Genomic DNA, 25,898 nt, shown 5'->3' on the forward strand with positions numbered 1-25,898 from the left:
TAACAAACTAATTAGCTGCTTTTTGTTTTACCCTAAACCCTAAACTAACAAATTAAACATTTATAATAATAAACTAATTTAAATATAAAAAAATTTACCTTATCTCCCTTTCTTCTTCTTACTTTCCTTTCTCCCTTTCTTTCTTTCATTTCTCCCTTTCTTTCTTTCTCGGCTGCAATCACTTCTCCCTTTCTTCTGCAATCTCTTCTCTCTTTCTTTCTTTCTTTTATAACCGGCTGCCTCAATTATTTCACCAATAATTGTACAATTGCAGCTATGATATTTCACGCAGCAATGGTTCAATTATTGTACCAATTATTTCACATGCATGCATTGGCTCAAATGGTTCACATGGTTTCATTGGGAGCTGTAGGCATGCAGCATGCAGCGGGGAGCACGTGAAGGAAGGAATCTATATGGTTGCATGTGAATGGATGATGGGAATGGATGATGGGAATGGCGCCAGGACTACATGGCGACCTACAAGGTCGCCGGGACCACATGGCGACCTACAAGGTCGCCGGGACCACATGGCGACCTACAAGGTCGCCTAGGCTGCATGGCGACCTCTCTATTCCACTGCATACACACCTCGCATGGGGAGAACGCTCGTATGGCTCGCATGGGGAGAACGCTCGTATGGCTCCTACCTCGCATGGGGAGAACGCTCGTATGGCTCGCATGGGGAGAACGCTCGTATGGCTCCTATGCATGGGGAGAACCATTGGCTCGTATGGATCGTATGCATGGGGAGAACCATTGGCTCGTATGGCTCGTATGTCACCCCGTATGTCACCCCGTATGGCCACCTCGCATGGGGAGAACGCTCGTATGGCTCGTATGCATGGGGAGAACCATTGGCTCGTATGGCTCGTATGTCAACCCGTATGTCGCCTGGATTGCATGGCGTCCTACAAGATCGCCTGGATTGCATGGCGTCCTATGATCACTGTATAATTCACCCCATTCCAACAATTAATCTCGTGTGTGCACCATATCGTGAAAAAAAAATCGAGAACATTATCTCGTGAATTCACCCGAATAAGAGAGGATGAGGAGTTTTTTTATGTTTGGATATATATCTCTTAGGTCCGTGGAAATCTTGCATGTTTTTGTATTAAGGTTCATGTTTTCATTTTTTATTTATTTTGATTCTTTCACTTTTATTTTCATCTAATTAATATTGTTCCTTTTTATTTTCTTATTTATCTCGAATGTACTATTGCTGCTTGCTTTCTTTAGTTTTAATATTGTTATTTTTTATTTTATTTTTCAACTTAATCTTTGAAAAGGTTGGGTTTAAAATAAATGCATAAATAAACAAATTTGAAGTCACCATCAACCTTTGGGTGAGATAGGTTGAATACCTAAAAATATCCTTTAAAATAATTTAAGAAAAATAATTTTAATGATAAAAAGTGGTATGCGTTTTATCAAAAATTCGTTTTGAAAAAGGGTTCGGGAGTCAATTACTTGTGGGGAACGATTAGCACCCCCACAACTCCCAAAATAGGTACTTAAGTGATTATATGTCATATAAATATTGAAATTTACAAATTCGAATATACATTTCAATTATGATCCTTTTTAGAAAAAATATAAGGGGTATTATTTTAAATGAACAATTCTCTAAAATATCTTCCTTGTCAGTTAAGGGGGCATTTTCATGGATTCCCCATACAAAATAATATTGCCCTAATTTTTAATAAATTATATATATACAATATTTTGAAGAAAAAAACTCGAATATAAAAAGCTGTTACTTTGTATGAACAATCATTGGGAATGTGATCCTCGTCAGTTAAGGCATGTTTCCATAGATTCCCCATACAAAATAATATTGCCTTAGCTTTTAGTTAAATACATATATTAAATATATTTAAAAAACAAATTCATTCGAATATAAAAGGTATTATTTTGTTTAAACAATTCTTGAAAACGCACTCCTTGTCAGTGAAGACGTGTTTCTATAAATTCCTCATGTAAAATAATATTTGAAAATATTACAACTAGCAGGAAATTAACAAATATGTAAATGATGGATCAAAATAATAAAGATGGTGACTTTAGGGATTAAACTATACAACCAACAAGAAATCAAGGCAACCATTGCAAATATTTTACAAACTAGGCACTCCAATCGTAAATAAACCAACTTTAATCATTCAGGACCAACATGGAAATTATTAAAGTAAGGCACTTAACTTGAAATAGTCCTAAAAATAAGATAACAAGCAGAAAGGGACTAAATAATAAAACTAGAATTTAATGTCTCAAAAGTAAATTAAATAAATAGCACAACACATAATGTAAAAATCACATATTACAAACATTGAAAATGTAATAAACCCATATATTTAGGACCGAAATGTAAATATCTAATATTACATGCTAGAAATTGAAATAAACAAAAATATATCTTAAGGTGACCAATATACATCACGCATAAAAGGAGATGGTGAAATCACAAATTTAGAAAAGTTTAATTAAGGACCAAAATGTAAACTACCCGCAATTAGAGACCACCCTCACACAGTTTACCCCACGTGCAGAACGGTGCAACCTTAACCCCCTAAACTACATCATTTTAGAACTAATAAATATACATCATTATAAGTGTTTTGGCTAACCCTAGCCTCATTTGCCTCCTTACTCCAATCGGTCCTCCCTCATTTTCCCTCCTTAATTATATATTATAAGTAAAGAGAAATCGATCGATGGCCATGAACCACCATGACACACCCTATATCGCCCCAATGAGGGGCCAAACCTTCCCAAAAATGACCTAAACACCACCCCTAACTCTCTTAACCCCTAAATTGACCCTTTGAAAACCTCAAATAAACGGAAAATACCTTAAAGATTTGTTCTACCTCCCATCGTTGCCGGTGAGAAGTTTTAAAATTGAGGTAAGATTTTTTTTATTCTTTTTCGTTTTTTGTTCTTTCTCTTTTCTTTTGTTTTTTCAAATCGAACGCCCCTCCCCCACACGTTTCTTCTCTAATTTTATTTCCATACTTGATGTGTTTGGTTGAAGCTAGAACCGAGGGGAATGATTTCCCCTATATTTGCATTAATTCACCCCATTTTTTGGGATTTTAATTAATTTTCTAATGGGGTTTCTTTTTTTTCCCGATTTGGTATCTGTTGGCTTGATAAGATTACTATGGAGCAGTTGGATAGCTGTCGGGATCGTCGAGAATTAATGGTTGAAACAGTGGCGGTGGCGTGACTCTTCCCCTGTATGCAGTGGTGGCTGCTGGAAACCTTAGGGTTTCAAACCCTAGGTGTTTAGCTCTGTTGGGCTTCGATTTGGGCTTTGTTGTTTGGCCTGATTTGGGCCCACTGAGTCACTTGGGCAGGTTGTATTTGGGTCCAATTTAGGTTTATAATTTGGCATGCATAAAATAATATAATATAAATATAAATAAAATAATAATAATAATATAAAAACGTAGAGACGAAAACCGCTGTCAACAAGAGGATTAAAACCAAATATTTTTTTTACTATTGCATGTCTCTTGTCAAATTTTTTTATTAGTCCTCTGTCATTCAAAAATTGTCTCTAGCTAAATTCTTTAATTAGTCTCTGTGTCATTCAAAAGTTGTAAATTTAGTCAGAATACTCTAATTTGATATATGTGTGCTTCTTCTATTTTTAAAATTTAAGATGCTTCTTAAATTTATTAAGTAAAGTTATGCTATTAGGTTCTATAACATATGCAATATATAGATTTAATTCATCTATTCAATTTGATCATTTTACTTTAATCATTTTATTAATATATTATTTGGACTAAGACTAAAGTATCAAAATTAAAGAAATATAAAGATTAAAATTGACTAAATTTGTAATTTATACATAGTATAAGGACTAATAAAAGAATTTGAGCCATAGAGAACCAGTTTTCTGTCTACCCAGATCTATAGTACGCAAGTGATCACTTCCATGTCGTTTCCACTCTCAATCAGAACAGTTTCAAAAAGGGGGGAAATGTCTTCGCTTGCTTCAGATCCGGTTCACATAATCCATCCCGAACCGATCGATCACTTCGACCGTCTCCCGGACTCTATTCTCCTCTTAGTTTTCAACAACATCGGCGACGTTAAAGCTCTCGGCCGTTGCTGCGCCGTTTCGCGCCGGTTCCATTCACTCATCACGCAAGTTGAAAACGTCGTCGTTCGTGTGGATTGCGTCATCTCTGACGACGATTGTTCCCCTTCTTCCTCCTCCTACGACAAGTCACGCTCCGCCGGTCCGATTTCTAGCCTCTTCTGGTTCCTTTTAGGGGGCATTGTTAAGCCCTTCCAAACTTTGGTTCAAATTCTCGGTCCTAAACGGTCCGCTCTCAATGAAGCCCTTAACACCCATTCATTATCTTCTTCCTTATCTGTTGGTCCCGGGGCTGATGCTATTGATGGGGAAATGGAGCAAGGTGGGGTGACGCATCATTCTCCGACCCAAGTACTTAGAAATTTCAACGAGATTCGTTTCCTCCGGATCGAATTACCCAGCGGCGAGTTGAGTATCGATGATGGGATTCTATTGAGATGGAGAGCCGATTTCGGGTCAACCCTTGATAACTGCGTCATCCTCGGAGCTTCTTCCGTTGATAAGAATGTTAATTTGCAATTAAAGGACTGTAGGAACGGTGGGTTTTGCCCAAATAATAGCATCGCCAACGCTGATGATAATGGTCGTTTTCCCGAGTCGTTTTATACCAACGGAGGCTTGAAATTAAGGGTCGTTTGGACGATTAGCTCGTTGATCGCGGCATCGGCGAGGCATTATTTGCTTCAACAGATAATCGCAGAGCATAAGACACTTGACAGCTTGGTTTTAACTGATGCGGATGGACAAGGGATGCTTTGTATGAACAGAGACCAGCTTGAGGAGTTGAGAGTGAAGCCGTTGTCTGCTTCTTCTGCTTCGAAAAGGACGCTGGTGCCGGCTCTGAATATGAGGCTTTGGTATGCTCCTCAGTTAGAATTGCCTGATGGGGTTGTTTTGAAAGGTGCTACTTTGGTTGCTATTAGGCCAAGTGAAATGTCTGCTTCAAAGAAAGAAATTCCTGATGCTTCTTGGTTGTCAACTGCTTTTGAAGAGCCTAATGGGACTGCAGCTAAGATGCTTGTTAAGAGAAGGACTTACTGTTTGGAGATGAACTCGTTTTGATGTCTTCTTCCTTATCTTTGAAGGTAAAACAATACTTGAATGCTTGATATATTTGTTGGTGCTGATTAATTTGTTAGAAAAAAAAAGTGTTTTTATGTTAGTTTGGAAATTATTTTAATTCTTCATGTAAGTTGATTCTATGTTTGGTTAATAGGCATGCATGATCATATTGATTTGTATAATTTCATAAATTTGGCGGTGAATGAGGAATTAGATTTTAATGTTCATTCTAGATGTGGAGAAACTTTCACTTACACTTGGTTGCATTGAATATCCCTGCATTCTTCAGTCTATTTTTAGCCTCGATTTTTATATATGCATCTTCTATGATTTTAATGTTCATTTGAGATCATTTGGCTCTTTACAGGGAGAGATGTCTAGCACAATGATCAAGGGGGAAGAAAGGATAGCATACGTTTTGGCAGCCGACGAAGATCAAACAACAATTTTGTTATGTGTGGAGCTTAATCTCAGAGCAGTGCCTTGTGAAGCTAAACGCTGCTTTGGACCACCATTGAAAGCAATCCATGCACGATATGCACACTGGCAAGTGTTTCAGCTTTTGTGCTTCAACTGAAGGACAAAATGCATCTGCTGGTTGTTTTTCATTTCAGGCATATTCTTGTAAGAGTGCACACTTGCGACTAGACCGATGGTGTAAGAGCATTGAGGATTTTAGTCCTTTACTCTTTTTTTTTTATCTATAATCCTTCTCTATATGTGAATATTGTAGGTTTGAAGATTGTTTTATGTTACTTATGGAGTTAATCAAGTATTGTAGTTTGCAGTTTGCACCTAGCTTTCAGTGTTTTATTCCATAAAATTTGCTTTACCTTTTAGTCAAAGCAAACATGAAAGCTTCATTTAAGAAAGAAAGTAGGTACAAAGTGATAACCCATGCCACAACTTTTAAAATTTATTGTTAAAATTTACTGTACTCTTAATCGAAGTTTTATTTATGAATCTCATTATCAGCAATGGTTGTATAAACCGATTTTATAAAGTTCAAATGAAATTATTGTTGTGGAAATCAAATGCCATATATGATTTCACCCTTTTCTTCTTCTTTCATGCTTCTACCCATTTTAGTCATTTAGCATGTCCACTTTTACTTGCAAAGAAGGTCACAGTTGATGAAGATGTGGAGTAAGTGTACAAAAAGGTCATAAAATGCTAAATAAAGCCCTCAGAAGGGCTTTAATCTCTACCTCTCTTTTTAATTTCAAAGGAATATAAAGCATCGTCATAAACAAGAATGACAGCTCATATTGCTGACTTTAAAGGATCACATCTCTACTAACTGCTTTAAGAAAAAAAAAATCAAGCTGAAATAGAAATTTATATCATTACACACATCTTTAGGATTCCTTTTTTCAGGCTCTTTTGCAGCTTAGGGAACATCAACTTGTTCACTTTCTCTCTTTCTGAAGCAAGCAAAAGATTAACACAACTGACCAAGGAAATTGCCCATTTGGCCATCTCAAATGTAACGAAATGATAACCTCATCGACGTCGCTTTTATTCGTCAATTAAACTATTAGCATAGTGACGAGTGACTTGAGTCGTGTTGTACCTTCTTGTACCTCAGGACTTCCGGAAAACTCATAAGAACGTTTCTACATCTTCGGAGAAGGAACTTCAAATGTCCGACATCCTTTGGGAAGCTACAACCTCAAGTTGATTAAGTTAATCAAGTTTCTGTTTAGAACCCAAAAGTTTTTTCGAGACATTTCATCTTTTTATGTAAAAACCATAAAGTAGCATCAATGCTTGCCAAGAAGAAGAAGTATACTTAGCAGCTAAGTATTTAATCTGTCGCAATCATTCTTCCAAAAAAAAAAAGAACAGTTGAAATAAATCTTCCCTGGTTTATAGTATACCCACCAAATGTAAGCTTAGATGAAATTTGATGTCCATATTTTGAGCAAGCGTAAAATGTGTTAAATTTTATATATGAATTTCACTTCAACCGACCAATCGACAAACATTTCCAATATGAGATGATCATGATAATTGTTTGCCCTAATCTATCCATTTCACTATATGAAATTACTATTCAATTATCCCTAATCTATCCATTTCACTATATGAAATTACTATTTTACTATTATACATAAATAATTATTAAAAAGATTAAAATATGTTGCATAAAACCCTTTAATTTTTTTTTATTTTATATATGTATCGTTCTTGGATTTGGTTTCTAAGCAAGAATAAATAGGCTTGCAAATTGTTTCAGATATTGGAAACAGATGCATTATAAATGTATCGAATGATCAAGGAGAAACGGGAAGATTCATTAATTGGTCTAATGATCAAGGATATTTATGTTGTCTCACTTTTTGTGGATAGAGTATATTGATTTTCTTCATTTTCTCAAACCAGATGGACAATTTTCAGGAAGGAAAAAAGGAATTAACTTGAATGGAATTGTTTTTGTGATACATATTGGAAACACACAACGATGGACTTCAGAAAGGATTAAACCAGAAATACCAACAATTTTTTCAGAAGCACAACAACAAAGGTATATATATCAATCACCAAATGCATGGATGGAAACTCACTCATTGCTTCCCATGCAACTTTCTCCATCTTTGCGTTTTCCTGCATCCAAAAAATTTGCACCAAAACTTAACATAAATATGGTAGCTATGATCTTATTCTTCAATTTAAGCTACAAAAAGAGTTGATTTATTCTTATAGGATATCCCTAGCGGAGGATAACTATTGGTATTCAATTTATTAATCAACTAATATGGATCACATACAATAAAGACTCATAAGAGTTATCGTCTCAACCTAGTTTGTTCCATCTACGACTTGAACCTAGAACTTTGTTTAAGAAATTTGAGGCTTCATCAAGTTAAACTAATTGGTAGTGGACATTATTTGGATAATATGACTTAACAAACTAACATCTAACTTTTTAATCCCATGGAATCGGGTATATGACCACAAAGACAACAAAATTCCTCCATCAAATAATTAACTTTGTTGTATTTTTAAGGATTCGAACATGAGACTTTGATCAAAAACTAGAGTAATCCGGATTAATTGATCTAAGCGCATGATGTCTTGCTTTGATAGCACAATGGGGTGATTTTCTTTTGCAGATGGTTAATCCCAATGACCCTTAGAGTGACTTCAATTAGGGTTATTGAAGAGTCCATTGAAAATCATAATCAAAAGTAGAAAGCAACAAGCAATCCCTTTCTCTTTCTATTTCTTCATATATCAAGATATTTCAAAACTCATTCACTTGATTACAGTCTGACATAACTGTTGTCAATGTCATTATTAGCTAAATCTATTATATAGTAATTGAACTTATTCACCTGTCAACCCATCAAAAACCAGAATTTAAACAACTTTGAAAATAATAGATAGTATTGATCGCAGGAATATTGATACTTCTTTTATCTTCGACATCGGTATTGCAAGAACAATATCAATAATAATGTGTTCAAATCCTTATTTTATGACTTTGAATTATTTTTAAAAACTTTGAAGTCCAAAAGTATTTTACCCTAATTTATCAAAATATAGATTCAACAGTATAACTAACACATGGCGCCCTACTACCTACTGATATACCTGCACAACTAAGATTAAAGGAAGGATCTAAAATCTATACTCATTGATCATTATCTTCTCTCGTCCTTCTCTTTTTTCTTCAAACCATCGACTGCTTCTTAAATAGACCATCAACATATACTAAATTCTTTTTTTAAGAAGATGAGAACGTGAACCCTTAAAACTAAAAAAAACAAAAACAAAACAGGAGTACCTAAGAACAAAAGGAAATCTATTATCCATTTGAAGAGAATATATTAATTTATTTGTTTTTCCGTATAAAATATAAGTCAAACAAAGAGAGTGCCAACATCTAAACACACGAAGAAGATGATACATAAGCTAAATCTATTATCACAAAGATCCTAACCTACACCTTTTTACCTTCAAACATAGAAAAGGAATAACCCCTAGTTACCACTCCAAGTTGCCCTTATAAAGACACCTTTCAAAAATGAGTGGAGGGTGTTCTCAAAAGAAGTAATTTTTTTCTTGCATAATTTGAAGAAATCGTGGCAACAATTGAAGGAGAATGCCAGAATAGGGTTATTGTTGTAGAACAGAATAAATATTTAGAAATAGAAAACTTGACTTGTTTATTGTTTTACATTTTATAATATACATAATTTCTGAAATTTTAAATCATATTGGAAAAATTCTTTATTAGGGGTGATGTTTTCTTTTGTTATTTTTGCTCATTTATTGTTTTTGATGCCATTAACAATACACATCCTCAGTATACAGTTGTTCAAACTCAAAATTTATAGAAAGAATAATATTTTCTTTTATCAAGTAGCTTAATAGTTTTATTATAAAGACTATGTTAATTGAATTTAAAGTCAATCCACTAAATATATATATTTTTTTGTTTTTCGTCTCTATGTTTTTAATATACAATTAAAATCTTCACCTTAAACCTAGAAAACCATTTACCTTGGGAGCAACCATTTGTCTTAAAGTTTGAGAGCTCGAGGTCTTACGTGCATGGGGTTTTCAATTATTTTAAGATTTATTTTACCCCTAATCAACAACTAAGGAATCTGGCAACCAACTGATCCATTGCCAAATGTTCAGTTTGAGGCAAAATAAATAAATAAACAAGTTAATGATTCTAAAGCTTTATACCAAAGTAAAACCATGTTTCAAAAGCAGATATTAATTGTTCTATTCAGTGCCCCAGCAATGCTTTGCCACCAAGAAACTAACACCTGGCATGGGTTAACATATGTCAGGGGGAAGGGAACCAGTAAGAGAACAAACGAGGAGACAACCAGCCGGTCCTTATTCACATCAATCCATGCAGGAATCATGAAAAGACATTATAAATTGTATTACTTGAAACCCACAAAAATTATAAATATATATTTCCCCGATGGAAGACTTTATGAATACCAGGAAAGTGAGTGATTCATGGCACAACACATATACCAAAAAGCTAGTCATAATCAACTCAAAAAAATTAACTCTAAAGTCTAAATAAACCCTTAACCAGGCAGAAAGATATGAACTTTGATTAAGAAAATTAATGCAAAGGGAGTGACTTGAATTGAATGAGGATGTTCAACTTACCAGGGAAAAGATTGGGGGGCTAAAATGGGAACCTTCTTTTTCAAGGAAACTGATTAGTTCTTTCCTTTTCCTTTCTGGTCTGAGTTCCTGTTTCCATCCCCATAGCAGAGCTGCAAGCGGCCGTCTAAATAAGCTGGGAATTGGTGGTGGTGGCGATGATTATCCACAGCTGGTGTACAAATTTATAAAGGTTGTGATGACCCATCTATAGAATAAAACCTCTGGAGGTGATGAGGCAAAAAAGGAGAATTGGACTGAAGGGTCCCCCTATTGAAACCAGCAAGGCCGGATGAAGAAGAGATTGTGAAATTGAGATTGTAGTCAACCCCATGCCCCGGTTGTGTTGTCGTTGTTGTTGTTGCCACCGGGATCAGATGGTCAGGGTTCGGAACAAACGAGAAATTATGCATCTCTTGATGGTTTTCACTTGACAAAGTGACTGGTGGTGTTGCCATTGGATGTTGCAAAGAGTTTACAAGCTGGATTTGTCCTGGAAAAGCTGAGGAATGATGATGACTTCCTCTTGAAGAAGAAGGTCCAAGGAGTCCTGAGGCGAAATAATCCATTTGAGTCACGGGCCAAACCCTGGCAGTCATATTAGCATTGGGGTTTTGATGTGCTGAAGCTGAAGTAGGACTGGCGTTGTTATTGTTGCTGACATTGCCAATGCCACTGGTGAGTAACTCAGTAAAGGTGGAGTTTTGAGGAATGGGGTTCATGATTTGTTGTTGATGATGATGAGCCTCTTTTTCTTTTACTGCCCTTTCCCTAGCTCGTTCCCGAGCCTTGACTCGGTTCGCACGGATCCCCGGCCTCGAAAGGGACAAACTTGAGTTCCTGCTCGTCTCGGACGTGCTACTACAAGCCGATTTCGACAAAGAAAGGTGCTGTTGTTGAGTTTGGTTGTGTTGGTAATGACTCGGATCACCATCTAACTCAACTTCAGCCGAGTCAAACCCTTGCTCAACACCCTCACTCGCTCTTTTCTTATCACTGAGTTGCTTTGAGGTGTCTGGGAATGAGGCGTTGAGTGAAGGAAGCTCAGCAATTGCATCAGAAGCTGCTTTAATCAGCCACTCCACAGCTTTACTAGGCTGATCATAACCCAATCGATCTTGCAAGTCATAAAACTGTATAGCCGTAGTAACAGACAATCTCACTCGCCTGTCCCTTAACCCTTTCGAAGTCCAAACCTTGCTGTGCCGATCTTTGCCACCCAAGGCTCGAGAAACCCTAATAATTCTCGAAGAGTTGCTCCAACCTCTAAGTGAATTAGTGCCACCACTTTCAGCTAAAACTCCGCCGCCGTTTGCAGCAGCCTTTCTGGTGACATCTCCATCTTCATTGTCTTCAACCTTGCTTGACCCATTTCTTCCATCATTACCAGCTGTTGAGAACTTACAGGCTTGTGTCTGAATATCATCCACCTCCATAACAAGTTCATTCCTTTCTCACAAACCAACTCAAAAGCCTCCCCCCACCCCTTTTCTTATACCCTCTTTTCCTCGCTAAAAGGAAAGAAAATCTGGATTTTTCTTTTCCTTTGAAGAAATGTTAGAAAGAGAAAGCAGATGAGAAAAAAAAATGGTGGGATTGAGATGTTCTATGTGTCTTGATGATTACTATTACACACAAAAAATAGTACTTTGGATTATGTAGTGTGATGAAAGGCCTTTGACATATCACAGTCCAGGTCAGTAGACCATCCTCTCTCTCTCTCTCTCTCTATCTCTATCTCTATCTCTTTCCTTTAAGCTTTTCTTTTATGCAGCAGTGCTTTCAAAAGCATAAACCTGAGAAATGGCAGCCACAACCTGCAAAGAAAAGTACAAAAGATAAATGAAGGAAATTTTAAAGATAAGATGAAAAAACTTTAAAAGCTTCTGATGCTTTCAAAGTTTCAAACTTCAAACAAAATTTCATTAAAATCTGTACTACTCACAAAGATCTGACTTTACTGCTCTATTATGTTGTTTATATTTACTTAAAGGTAAGTCAAAGAAAGAGAGTTACAGAAACCTACCCTCTTTCAAAGTTGATAAGCCTTTAACAAAAGTTGAAACAGGCATTGTAAATTGCTTGCAGCAGCCAATATATACCCTCTTGAACCTGACAAGAAAAACCCCTTTCTTTTTCAGCTTCAATATTAAGCTCAAAGCAAAAAAAAATAAAAATAAAAATGGCAGTGATTGCTGTATACTATTTGGTGCCGATCTGAAAACTAACCCTTTATTTTTCTCTCTTTTATTCAAAGCTGGTTTCTTTAAGCTGACCCTAAACATGGCAGACATAAACCACCATTACAAATTTAGTTTAACAAAAAGACTAGTAAATAACAGACAACCCCATTAATAAATCAACTGTTTCTGAAACCACCAACAAAAAGATTAAAAAAAAATTGCTCACTTGGAAACAATGCACAAGTTGTTTACAGGTGTCGACTGCTTAGAACAACTAATATAATATCGAGAAGAAAACGGGTATGTTTTGATTTCATTTTTCCCTCTTTTTCTTCACTGATTGTAGTCAGAATTAGTGCAAAGTTGAAATCCAAAGCCAGACAACAGATCTGCAATTCTTTCACTGCTTCTGATGAAGAAAGCTTCCAGCTCTAAACAGATCTGTTTTAACTGCAAAAAAAAAAAAACCATCAAACTAACAACTAAATAAGATTTATTGAGATATTATGATTAGCTTCTCAAAGAATTTACATCATCTAATCCTTAAACCTCAAAACCAGTAATACTAGTTTAAAATAAAGATTTCATTTTTATGCATAGAGTTATAGACCATTTCTATAAAACCACAAGCTTGACATGATTAAATCCATTTCTTGAGCTTCAAGAACAGACCAAGGATAAAATTAGCAAAGTAAAACTTTCATTGGTTAGCAAAAACTATTGAAACCACATGAATATACATATGTAAAAGTGGGATTTGATGTACATGAAAGAACTTACAGCTAAAATTGCAAGGGTTGGGTTATTTTGTAAGTGATAAGACTTGGGGAAGAATATATTTAGATGTGATGGGGATGGGGTTAATGTATGATATGGAAATGTTTAATGTGAGGAAGAGAAGGGAAAATATTTTATATGAGAAAGAAAAAAGGAGAATATGCTTTTCAATTCATCACCATTCGATCGAATAAAGAAACCGGCATCGGGAAACGACCAGACACTACGCCGTTCCAATCTTTAGGAGATGTCCCCCTACTCTTTCCTATATTTACTTATTTTCCATTTCTTCAATTTATTTTCTCTTATTAGTTTTATTTGGCGCAATTTAGAAAAATAATAAGTGTTGGGAAAAATAAACTCATTTCGTTCCATAATTTATGTTTTATATTGACTATACATATAATTTTAGGAGATATATTTGACTAATAAAAATGATAAAACTATTTGTAAAAAGTTTTTGATAGATTTAATTGATTTGTTTTGATAAATATAAAAGAGTGTGATATATAATAGTAAAAAATATATATATATAAACATTGTTGTTTGTTAAATTTCAAATAGAACATTTTGGATAGAATAATTCTTATTTTGGTCTTTTACTTTCATTTTTTTACAATTTAGTATCAAAATTTAAAAAAAAAAAGTAAAATCGACAACAACTACCGACGAATTTGTCAAAGTTGTTTTCATCTCTCCATTATTTTTACCCATCACTATAAAACATCTCAATTTTAAAAGACAACAATTGAAATGGAAAGTGTAGATATTTTACACACCAAAAATAGGTCATTCTTTTTTTTAGGTGAATAAGTTGTAGATGCTCGTTTTTGTCCGGGGTTAAGTCAGAGTAGATCCGAGCAATGACAGGCCTAAAGAACCCAATTCGTTGAAGGCCCAGTTCAAGCCTAATGACCCAGCATTGTTATCATCCAAGCTTCCAGTCCGTGAAGTCTTGGAAAACTGAAAAATGGTTATCAGGAGTTAAAAAAAACTGTAAATGGAGTGAGGGGCAGTTTTTATTGATTAAGAACAGAACAGAAAAGGGGGGACAGAAAAAAAAGAAAAAAGGAAAATATGAGGAATTGACCGAAAAAAAAAAAAGAAACCTCCAGAATTGTTTCTCTTTACAGAAAATAAGAACAAACAGAAAAACATTGTACTGATTTTTTCCCTCCTATTCGAAGATCAAAGGAAGCAAAGGATCTCTTGTCATTGAATCAAAGTAATACATAAAATCAAAAAGGGGTAATTTGCTTACTTATTTCTCTGTTTCCATTTTTAATTGTTTTTGTAATTTGCTTGTACATGCATATGCTTTGGGTCAAAATCAAGTTAAAATATTTAGAAATAACAGTACATTTACCTTAGAGGTTTGGGATCATTTCCGATGCTACATTCGAAGGAAGCATAAATAGTCGGCTTAGGTTCCTAAAAGAAAATAGAATAAAATCAGTAAATATTTTGAAATCAATTCGTTTAAGGGTTTAATGCAAATAGGAAAAGGGTTTTAGTCCATTTACCTTTTTCGCCGGAATTATTACTGTTGGTTTCGCCGAGATAGAGGGTGAGGACTGGTCGTGTGGCCTTTGATGGACGGTGGCCGAACAGCAGCGATGGTGGTTGAAGGAGAGGAGCGGCAGCCGGTCTCCTTTTCTGATCTGCAGTGTGTGCGAGAGAGAAGAGGGGAGAATGGAGAGGAAGATGGGAGTCAGCCGTGCAGTTTGATAACATTAGCTTAGGTTTATTATTTAGTTAACTTTTTATATTAATAGTTTTGGGTAAATTAAGGTTTAGTCACCATAACTTTAGGGATAGATTATTTTTAGGCCCTCTAGATTTATGTGTTCTTCTAAAACGGTCTCTCATTTGTTTAAATTTTCTTAGCTGTTTTAAATGTCTAGTGTCATTTATGTTATTTTCCATTTTATTTTAGTTTAAACCGAATAAGATAAATTTTATATCAGACCCTGAAATTTTAGTATTTTATGTTTAGGTCACTGATTTATTTTTTATTTATAAATTTAATTTTACTTACATTTAAATTTAATCATTATATTTATGTATATATACACTTTTTAAAATTTATAGTTTAGCATGTTATAATTTTGTTTTTATATTTAGGTCATATGTGTACATAATATGTTAATATGCATAATTTATGATTTTTAATTAAAATATACATATATGATTTTTTGTATGTCACGTTGTATGATATTTTTAATTTTGTTTAATTAATTTTGGCATGACATCCACTTTTTGCATAATTTGCATGATAGCCTCACGTGCATAACTCGACCTATTACATAATCGGGCTAAGGGTAATACCCTTTTAATTTAAAATTGTTTCGAGTGGCCTGTCTTAACTGATTAGAGGGCCGTTTTGACTATTTTAAATTAAAAGTGTATCCCGAAAGTGAAACCAAAAAATTGATTCGTCACCTAAAATTTGGGAACGAAAGAAAAGGAAATGTTCGTTTATTTAAATTTATCGAGAAAAGGTTGTTATAACTTTTAAGATCTGGTCTCGATATTTGTAAATAATCGAACATTCTTTATCTTTCTAAAACGACTCGGTAATTTTAATTTAATTTATTTGAGTGCTTTTGAATGTTTTTAAATTTACATCTTTGTTCTATGGGATCAAAAATCAAATTAAGTCTGAATTTGTAAAGTTCATTGCAAGGACGTTAATTAATCGACTAGGTACCGATTTAGGGCGTTGTGGGGGTGCTAATCCTTCCCCCACACGTAACCGACTCCCGAACTCATTTTTTGGTAACGCAGACCTCAATTTGTTGTTTTAATTAAAATTAATTTTTATTTAAAATGACAAAGCATTTTTGGGTGCCCAATCACACCCTAATCAAAGATTAGTGGCGACTCTTCGAACCGTATGTTTTGATCGTAAAAGAAATCCAAAATTTTTCGAAACGAGAGGTATTTTAAATCACATTTGTTTTTAAATTAAAAAGAGATCATTAAGAATTAATGTGGTTTTCAAAATTTCACTTTCTCACCCTTTAAGAAAAAATCGTTTCGACAACTTGGCGACTCTGCTGGGGACTTTTTTTTAGAGAGTCAGGCTGATAGTCGATTAATTAATTGTCTTTGCAATTGGAAATTATAAATTCGTTTTAATTTGGTTTTTGATCACTTACTTTGTTTTTAATAAGTTTTGTTTGTATTTTGATTTCTTTAATTTAATTCGATTGACAATTAAATAGTTGTACTGATCTGTTTGCTAATGATTTCAGAATAATTGTGTGTTTTGGGAATTGATTTTGAGTGTTTTTATTGATTTTTTTTCCACTTTTCCTCACACACTGCTCAGTTACATTATCATAACATGAGCTAAAACCTCGCTCCGTCCTATTTAAGTAGGAGTGAGAGGCTATGCCCTCGTGTGGTTTTCACCTCCGCATGGGATAGTGGATCGCTCCTGGAGCTCACGCCTTATGGTCCTCGTGATGGTAATCACCTCCGCATGGACATAAGGAGGTGTGCTCCCTCGAAATTGAACTCGATCCCCTAAAGCCTGTGATGGGCCAGGATTGAGGGTTCGACATCCCAAGGGGGCACCGGCAAGGACAATTCGAGAACCTATTACTTTAGAACCTAACCCGGCATATAGTGAACATAGAGCCCGAACTTAGGTTGAACCAAACCCGAACCTTAAGAATCCCGTGAGGAGGGTACACAAGGAAAAGTTTTTTTTTGAGTCATTTATTTTCGTTTTTTCGAATAAATGCATGCGAACTAGATATCATGCAGTTAGGTTTATTTTTGAATAAGCATGCGAATTAGATATCATGCGGTTAGGATTTCTTTTTATGGATAACAAAGCATGGGGGTAGATATCATGTTGGGTAGGATCTGATAAAGCATGATTGGGTAGCCAGCATGTGGGTAGGATTCTTGAATAAATTATTATCCCGACTTAATTGCTTTATGTTTACTAACCGATCTTTTGTTGTTTTTGCCTTGTTTCTTTTCTGTTTTGCATTGCATTGTCCATTACATGGTGTTGATTTGGGGTCGATGTCCATATAGAAGGCCAGTAATATGGAACGAACGGTTCGGAAAGAGGTTGAGGACAATGCAGATGTTCTGAGGTGGTCGGAACAGTCCCAGTTGACCAATGGAGACAGCGTGATGCCTGGATATGTGTCAGAGTTATTTGGTTACACCCACATCAACGTACGTCAGAATGATCTGAGTGAGCTAAGAGAGATATGGGGAAGATGGGAAGCAGCCGATAAGGAGATGTTTTATCAGTTGTACGGTGATATTCCTTGTCTTTTGGATGTTCCTATTGACTGAAATCTGTTTAGAGCATTGGCGCAATTCTGGAACTCGGCTTATAGCTGTTTCACATTTGGTAGAGTGGATCTAACACCAACGATAGAGGAGTATCAAGCTTTGGTCCGTTGTCCGAGGTCCCAAATGGATAGAATATATACCAAGCTGCCAGTCACTCCTTCATTTAAGAAGAAATTACTATTGATGACTGGAATGAGTGAAGATTGGGTAGTCAGAAACATTAAGAAGAAGGGAGATAGTGAGTGCATCTCTTGGGCTGCTCTGAAAGAAGTAATTGCTCATCACCCTGATAAGAGAAAGAAGCTTGACTTGTTTGCTTTAGGGATTTATGGGCTTGTTATTTTTCCAAAAGTGCTAGGATATGTAGACGTATCAGTTGTTGACCTGTTTGAAAGATTAGACAAGCGCGTGGATCCTGTTCCAGCTATTCTAGCTGAGACGTTCCGGTCTTTGAGTTCTTGTAGGCGCGAGGGAGAAGGACGCTTTATAGGATGTGCGCCTTTGCTGCTAGTGTGGATTCTGAGTCATTTCAAACATGTTGAAAGAGCACCAGGACGAGTATTTCTAGACGGTTTCTCACCTTTGAAGGATTTTCTTGCTAAAAAGTGGCCTGGGGGTTTTACTGAAGAAAAATGGATGGTCATCTTCAAGGATATCAGAGATGGAGATATTTTGTGGCGAGCTTCGTGGAATACCTCTTCGGATATACTTTACCGATGTGGAGAGCGAGATTGGGTTCCTTTGCCAGGTATATGGGGTTCTGTTGGGTATGCACCGCTACTAGTTTCTAGACAGTATGGGTCAAGGCAGTTCATTCCAGCCACATGGGACTTGGTAGGGTCGGATTTTGCATTCAAAGGAGATCAATATAAGGGTAAAGTTAAAGGGGTTGCTGAGGCCTGGAAGCAAACTCGTCGTGTGAATTTGTTTACCTATGATCTCGAGTTGTCTCAACAGTACGAGCAGTGGAGAAGCGGTCGAGTAAATGACAATATTCCGATGGTGAATCCAGAAAATATTCAGCCGGTGGAGGAACAGTTGAGAGTGGTGCCATCTCCATTAGATTTAGCCAAGCGCGATTTCGAAGCAGAACGGAGACAATGGAGAATGACTTTGCAGAAATTGGAAGATGAAGTGTATCAAAAGGGATTGGAGATTGACATTCAGAAGAGTAGAGCATATCGAATTGAAAAAGTAGAGAAGCAACTTCGGCTAGACTTTGACGATCTTCGGTCAACTTATCAGCGAATGGTAAAAGCTCAAGTAGGTTCTAGCTCGAGTAAGTCTGTCGAATTAAGGCAAGAGGTGGCGAGCCTCAAAAGAGTAGCCGGAGAGAGTCAAGAAGAGCTCAAGCAAAGCAGGCACCAAGATAAGATTTTATCGAAGGAAAATGATTCTTTAGAACAGCGGTTACAAGAGAGTCAAGCCCAGAATGAGAAGTTGAAGGGGAAAATTTCAAGTTTAGAGACTGTATTACGACGATACCGAAGCGGGGAAGGTAGCTCGAGCCAGGGAGAGGTTGAAAGTCTGAAAAGACAAGTGAGTGAGCTTGAAGCCATGGTTCAAGAGTTTCAGAGGCAAGCAAGTGAGCTATCAATAGTTCCTTATGAGGGGGATATACAGTGGCGTTTTCGGTGGGAGCGAGCTCAGGCGAGAGTTAAGCAAATAGAGGACTTTATTGCTTGTTACCTAGACCACGCGCGGGGGATAGCTCAATATTTGGTCATTCTATCTGAGGAAGCTGCTGATGTGACTGAAGAACTGGATCCTGAGGCTGAAGAAAACCAGAAGATTGTAGAGTTACTAGCACATGTACAACAAATAGGAGAGATGGTGCAGATTTATTTGTGATATGTTTCAACTTTGTAATTGAACGTCGTTCTAATATAAAGAGTTGTTCTAAGGAGTCGTTCCGGGATCAACACCCTGCATTTTGCATATGCATTTTTAATGCATTTAATTTTTGCATCGCATTTTATTCATTCATAATCATATGTTTCATATTCATTAATAAATATCAGCGATAACAAAATGACTCTATGACAGAGTAATACTGGAAAATCCCAAGTATATCTACAAAACCAGGAAGAAAGTTATGGAAGACAAACTTGCCCAAATTGAGAAGGCTCAGTCGGAGTTACAAGATAATATCAAGAAAATGCAAGAAGATATGATGAATGCCCAAAAGGAGATGTTTGCCAAGTTTGCGAGTATGTTGGATGGAAGAAATCCAGAACATGGGAAAAGCCCTATGCCAGAAGGTGTAGCTGAAGACCCACTTCATCATCCAGGGTTAACCCCAAAATAATCTCAGAATGTTCAAGTGACCCCTGTTCATGTCGGGAAGGTGCACATTAATCCGGTCGGTGCTTCTGTTAACGTACAGCCTGGATCTAGTTCGTATCAAGAAGAACATCAATATCATCAAGTTCCGGACCTTGATGAAGAAGCCAAGAAGGACCAAAACAATCTGTTGGAAGAGAAATGGAAGCAGTTAGAAAGAGAGGTCAGAGCCATGAAGGAAGATACTAGTGTCTATGGATTCGACGCAAAGGAGTTAAGTCTAGTTCCTGATCTGGTCTTGCCTCCAAAGTTTAAAGTTCCTGACTTTGAAAAGTTTGATGGTACCAGGTGCCCCTCTGCACATATCACAATATTTTGTAGGAAGATGACCGGATACATAGGGGACGATCAATTGTTGATACACTGCTTTCAGGAAAGCTTAACTGGCTCGGCAATCCGATGGTATAACCAGCTGAGTAGAGCTAATATTAAATCGTGGAAAGACTTGGCTAAGTCCTTTCTTGAGCAATACAAACATGTGAAGGATGTTAGGCCCAACAGGATGATGTTGCAAGGAATGGAAAAGAAGTCTAACGAGAGTTTTAGACAATATGCTCAAAGATGGAGAGATATAGCAGTGCAAGTCCACCCGCCATTGGAAGAGGAAGAAACAAATATGCTTTTTGTCAATACCTTAAAGGCTCCTTTTTTCTCGCATCTTATCGGTAATCCTTATCGAAGTTTTGCTGATGTAGTTACGGCGGGAGAAATGATTGAAATGGCTGTTAAGAGTGGGAAGCTCGAGGGAGGAGAGTCTAGTAAGAGACCACCAACGAGGAAAAAAGAAAACGAAGTCAGTAATGTGAGGCAGTATGATTCTAATAACATTACTGTTTCCCGTCCTCAAGGAGCAGGGTCATCAACACAAATGACAATAGACAAGGGGCAGGGACCAGAGGAGAGAGAGGCCTCAATTTGATCCAATTCCGATGACTTATAAGGAATTGTTTCAGATTTTGTATGATCGGCATGTGGTTTCGCCGTATCACGTGACTCCAATGCAACCTCCTTTTCCCAAATGGTATGATGCTAGTGCTCAGTGTGAGTACCATGCAGGGAACCCTGGGCATTCCATTGAGAATTGTACTGCTTTTAAGAAGGTTGTCCAAGCTTTGAGAACGAGGAATGTCATCAACTTTGGTGACAGTGAGCAGCCAAATATAGCTCAGAATCCGTTGCCAAGCCATGCAGGGGCAGGAGTTAATGCGATTACTGAAGAGAAAGGAAAGAGAATTGCAAAAAATGTTAGTGAGGTGGTATCACCCATGAGTTGGGTGTGGTGCCAGATGGTCAAGGTAGGATTGTTGAAGCCCAGTTTGATGGGTGAACAGTTTAACAGTGGAGAGGTGTGTCAGTATCATAACAGTGAAGGACACAGTATTCAGCAATGTCCTGATTTCCTATCTTTGGTACAAGACATGATGGACAATAAAGAAATTGAGTTCTTTAGAGAGATTGCTGAAAAAGAGGAAGCGGAAGTTTGCGCTTCAGAAGGATCGTCTAAAGGGGTATACAATGCCAGTTGTCCCCTAATTATTACTCCCAAAAATCGAGTTGCTGAGAAGGTAGCCCCGAAAGTGGTTATTACACCTCCATCTCCATTCCCATATCGGGATAATAAACAAGTGCCTTGGAGATATGATTGCCAGATGGGAGATGTAACAAAAGAGAATGAGGAAATAGATGAGGTGGGACACTTTACTAGAAGTGGTAGGTGTTATTCTCTTAATCCACCTAAAGAGTCTGAGAAGAAGGTTGTAGTTGATAAGGGGAAAAAAGTTGATGTGCAGATAGAAGAGGATAAGCCTGTTATCAATGAACCAGTAACCGAGACTGAAGCGGTAGAATTTTTGAAGTTTCTGAAACATAGTGAATACAGTGTTGTGGAACAGTTACACAAGTTGCCTGCCCGTATTTCTGTTTTATCATTACTTTTGAGTTCAGAGGCCCATAGGAATGCTCTGTTAAAGGTTTTGAACCAGACTTTTGTTCCGAAAGAGTTGCCCATTGAAAAGTTGGATCGTTTAGTTTCCAATGTACAAGCTGATAATTTTTTATCTTTTTCTGAGGATGAAATCCCTTCTGGGATGATGGGTAGTCAGAAGGCTTTGCACATTACGGTTAAATGTAAAGGGCATGTGTTGTCCCGGGTCTTGGTTGATAATGGTTCAGCTTTGAATGTGATGCCCTTAGGGACTCTAAAGAAGCTTCCATTAGATAGTACACTTATGAGAACCTGTCAAAGTGTGGTTCGAGCTTTCGATGGGACTAAAAGAGAAGTGTTGGGCAAGATTGATGTTCCTCTGAATATTGGTCCAGCAACTTATGAAGTAGAGTTTCTCGTAATGGACATTATGCCTACGTACAATTATTTGTTGGGAAGGCCTTGGATTCATCAGGCCGGTGCAGTTCCGTCCACATTACACCAGAGGCTGAAATTTGTGATTGATGGAAGGTTATGTGACAGTAATAACAATATCATCCATTCATACTACTTCCTCATCGTCATGAATAAGCAAATGGAAATAATGGAGCAATCTCATAAGGGATCACAAGATCAGTTGCAAGAGCAGTTAGTCGGGTCACAACAAGATACGGGGAATCAAGCATCGGGTTCTTTACAAGGCGTATCGAATCAAATGATCCAGGTACCGGTACCACAGGCTACTAGTAAAGAGAAAATAGAGGATAAAGGAAATCAATCTCATCAGATTGGTACATCAAGAGTGATAATTTGCTCTGGAGCGTCTAACTCAGACCTAGGGATGAGCCTCGTCAATTTTGAGCAATTTGAAGACAAATTCAGGTGGTTGAATGAATCCATTGAAGATATGAAGATTGTTAATGCCCCTCACAAGGAGTTAGAAGCTAGAGAACTTAGTTTGGTCCCTGATTTGGTTATCCCACATGAATTTAGGGTGCCTAATTTTGAAAAATATGATGGCACTAGTTGTCCCATAATTCATCTAAAGATGTTTTGTAGAAAGATGGAAGGGTACCTAAATAATGACAATATGTTGATTCATTACTTCCATGATAGTCTTGTTGGGCCAGCTATAGTATGGTATAACCGTTTGAACGAAGAACAGATCAAGACATGGGTCAACCTAGCTGATGCTTTTTTGGGACAATATCAATATGTTAAAGACTTAGCCCCAAAACGTCATGACCTTCAAAGGATAAGAATGAAAGCTATTGAAAGCTTTAAAGAATATGCCCTAAGATGGAGAGGAGTGGCAGCACAAGTTCAACCTCCTTTGTTAGAAGAAGAAATATCATATATGTTTCACGATTCTCTTCCAGCTCCTTTCTTTGAGTTAATGTTGGGAAAGTCGACGAATAACTTCAAGGATCTTATGACAGCTGGAGAGTTAATTGAGGATGCAATCAGCAAAGGAAACTTGAAAGACACTTCTAAAAACCCAACCGATCAAAAGGAGCAAGCTGATGAGGTGAATGAATGTCACGTCCAGAGCTCTCAAAGTCGTAAAAGAAAAGGGGTAGTGGGTTACTCGAGGCGTCCAAAGAAAGTCCCAAGATCAAAAAATACTTTGAAAGTGTTCCAAACTCCTATCTCAGATCTATATCCCCATTTGATTGAAGGTCAATACCTCACACCGAGGCCAGTGAAAGTGCAACCAGACCCTTCTGCTCATAGCTATGATCAAGATAGTGTCTGTGATTTCCACTTGGGGGCATTGGGACATTCTACGGGAAACTGTAGGCCGCTGTTAAAGGAGATAGAGAAGCTTGTGGCAAATGGGACATTAACAGAGGAATTGGTGGAACAGTGGATGACGAGCTCGAGTGGGGCATCAAAGAGCAATATGTAACATCCGTTTGAGTTAAGTGCCACGACATTAGATGGGTAATGAGGCCTCCTAGATAGGAAGAGATCATTTCATTCTATCATGAAGCTTTATTCCATTTGCAAAATCATGTTTGAACTTGTTTTTCATCATTTCTCAGTTTTTTTTTGTATAATGATATTTAAATAAATTCATGTTACTTTAAGGATGGTAAGCATTAAATCGAATTTGCAACTTGAAATTCTTTGAATATTAACTGAATTAAAAACTCTTTAAATGATTAGAGTTATAAATCTTTGACAAGATGACAAGGTTGAAACCTGATAAAACAAGGACCTTGACCTTATCCCCAGAAGATACAATCGAACACCATACCTTTTTATTGCAAGGACCGATATAGCCTTCTTCTATCATAAGGAGATGAACAATAGGTTTGGTATTCAGGTATGTATAGGAGCGGACAACGTGGGGCATCTTTTATGTATGATGTCACGAAACTGAATAGACCACACTTTTGTTGATGACGTTCAAGGATGATTATGATCTTTACAGATGGAATAGTCGAGTAGGTGAATCTAGTTTGGGTCAGTTGCTTGGAAATTGAACTCTACTGATGAGATTTTCTGACTTTCAACAACACCTAGACTATGACAGGTTCTTCTTGACAAGCTTAAGAAATTGGACCCGTATACCCAAATTATAATATTATATGTATACAATAAAGCTTGAGCTGTCCCTCTAGAGCAATTGGTTAAACGCCCCGGCTTTATGGACATAATTTAGCTAGCCTAATAAAGGTGATGATATTATATATATACAATAAAGCTGAGCTATTCCGCTAAAGCAATTGGTTATAGAGGAAACTCGAAAGCCCTGGCTTTATGAATAGATTATATTCAAACCATGACCTTGATCGGGTACCTGGCAATTTGGTGTATGCTCCACTGTGATTGTCAAGTCAAAGACTTTGTGATGAGACGAACCCCTTCATCTAGCCCGATAGAGGCAAATTACAATAAAGCTGATTTCAGCTAGCCATACAATGGCAAATTAAATCAAGTTTTTCTAAATAAGGAGTTTCGGTAAAGATTGACTAAGGGAGTTAAGGAAAACCTGTTATAGTCAACTTCACACGAGCACTCAGGAATTTCATTTTTAGATCGATATTTCTGCACTGCCTTTGTTAGAGGAGTCTACGAGGCTTGAACAAATGGAAGATTTCAGAGAACTGAAATAGAAGTGTTCTATAAAGTATAGTAATTGATTATGCAAGTTGCGTCATTTTGTCCGTATCCGATAAAAATACCAAGCCAGAAGAAGGGGCATGTTGTGATGTTCACGAAGACCGAGAAAGAAATATAAAGTTTGTTGGCTGAAACCTTTAAAAATAGAAAGCCAACTGAAGCCAACCCATCAATTTTGACACTTGTCAAAGAGTTATAACTCTGAAAAATTAAATAGTTATTGATTCTTTTGATATTTTTTGAACTCATGTTTATGATTTGATTTGATTGTGAGTCTGAATTAAGGGGCAATATTTTATAAAATTCTTTCATTCTTTGATCCCTATAATAAGAGAAAAGGGAAAAACATTTTCAAACATGACAGTTTCAAGTGTGAAAGGTCCTTGAAGCTTGTGAGACTCATTATGCCTCTATTGGAGAAAAGGAATAAGCAATGCCAGAACATGAAGTATTCCACGATCTTGAAGTAGATGGTCCAAGAGAACAGAATGAATGAAGAATGAAACTTATAAAATTTCCTTGTGACGTTGTCAATTACCCATCAAGAAGAAGATGATCTCATTATTCAGAAGGGGCACATATTACAACTTGTATAAAATGCAAGACATTTTGTTAGAAAAATTAGGCACTTAAGTGTTTATGACAATGTGAAGAGACGCCTTCAAACTACTTGACAACACTACTATGTAGTGACACGAGAATGAGAACATTCAAGTTATGATATGTTGGGAACAAAGAGATCCAAGAGTACCCACTTTGGGGCATAACCAGAAACCCATATCATGTTGGGATGACAAGATTCAGATCAAGAAGATATTGAGAATGAGCCTCACAACTTGAAGTGTTAGGGGCAGACCGTGAATTTGAGCAGAGCTTACCTTGTAAAGCAAATCAACTGAGC

The 25,898-nt window shown here is 36.8% G+C and overlaps 2 protein-coding genes and 1 long non-coding RNA gene across 3 annotated transcripts; 1 reads left to right on the plus strand and 2 right to left on the minus strand.

Moving 5' to 3' along the window:
* The first annotated feature begins 3,959 nt into the window (after nt 1-3,959).
* On the plus strand, nt 3,960-5,573 carry LOC120121205 (F-box protein At5g46170-like). The gene is made up of 2 exons (XM_039140621.1): nt 3,960-5,199; nt 5,544-5,573. The coding sequence occupies exon 1, from the start codon at nt 3,995-3,997 to the stop codon at nt 5,174-5,176; it is 1,182 nt and encodes a 393-aa protein (XP_038996552.1). The 5' UTR covers nt 3,960-3,994; the 3' UTR covers nt 5,177-5,199; nt 5,544-5,573.
* Nucleotides 5,574-7,555: 1,982 nt separating this feature from the next.
* On the minus strand, nt 7,556-21,547 carry LOC120121206. Its single transcript, XR_005515971.1, has 3 exons — nt 21,535-21,547; nt 8,380-8,388; nt 7,556-7,749 (listed from the first exon to the last, which is right to left on the minus strand). It is a non-coding gene; the product is annotated as an uncharacterized LOC120121206 (long non-coding RNA).
* Nucleotides 10,321-13,371, minus strand: LOC120121204 (transcription factor TCP2-like). The gene is made up of 4 exons (XM_039140620.1): nt 13,282-13,371; nt 12,728-12,951; nt 12,335-12,430; nt 10,321-12,135 (listed from the first exon to the last, which is right to left on the minus strand). The coding sequence occupies exon 4, from the start codon at nt 11,752-11,754 to the stop codon at nt 10,504-10,506; it is 1,251 nt and encodes a 416-aa protein (XP_038996551.1). The 5' UTR covers nt 11,755-12,135; nt 12,335-12,430; nt 12,728-12,951; nt 13,282-13,371; the 3' UTR covers nt 10,321-10,503.
* Nucleotides 21,548-25,898: the final 4,351 nt, after the last annotated feature.

The sequence above is a fragment of the Hibiscus syriacus genome, unplaced genomic scaffold (genome assembly GCF_006381635.1).
Source record: "Hibiscus syriacus cultivar Baekdansim isolate YM2019G1 unplaced genomic scaffold, ASM638163v2 tig00110365_pilon, whole genome shotgun sequence".
In the NCBI taxonomy this organism is placed as follows: domain Eukaryota; kingdom Viridiplantae; phylum Streptophyta; class Magnoliopsida; order Malvales; family Malvaceae; genus Hibiscus; species Hibiscus syriacus.

Bases quoted from the DNA above. Each gene is read 5' to 3' on its own strand.
- LOC120121205 (XM_039140621.1), top strand. From the start codon at position 3,995: ATGTCTTCGCTTGCTTCAGATCCGGTTCACATAATCCATCCCGAACCG.
- LOC120121204 (XM_039140620.1), bottom strand. From the start codon at position 11,754: ATGGAGGTGGATGATATTCAGACACAAGCCTGTAAGTTCTCAACAGCT.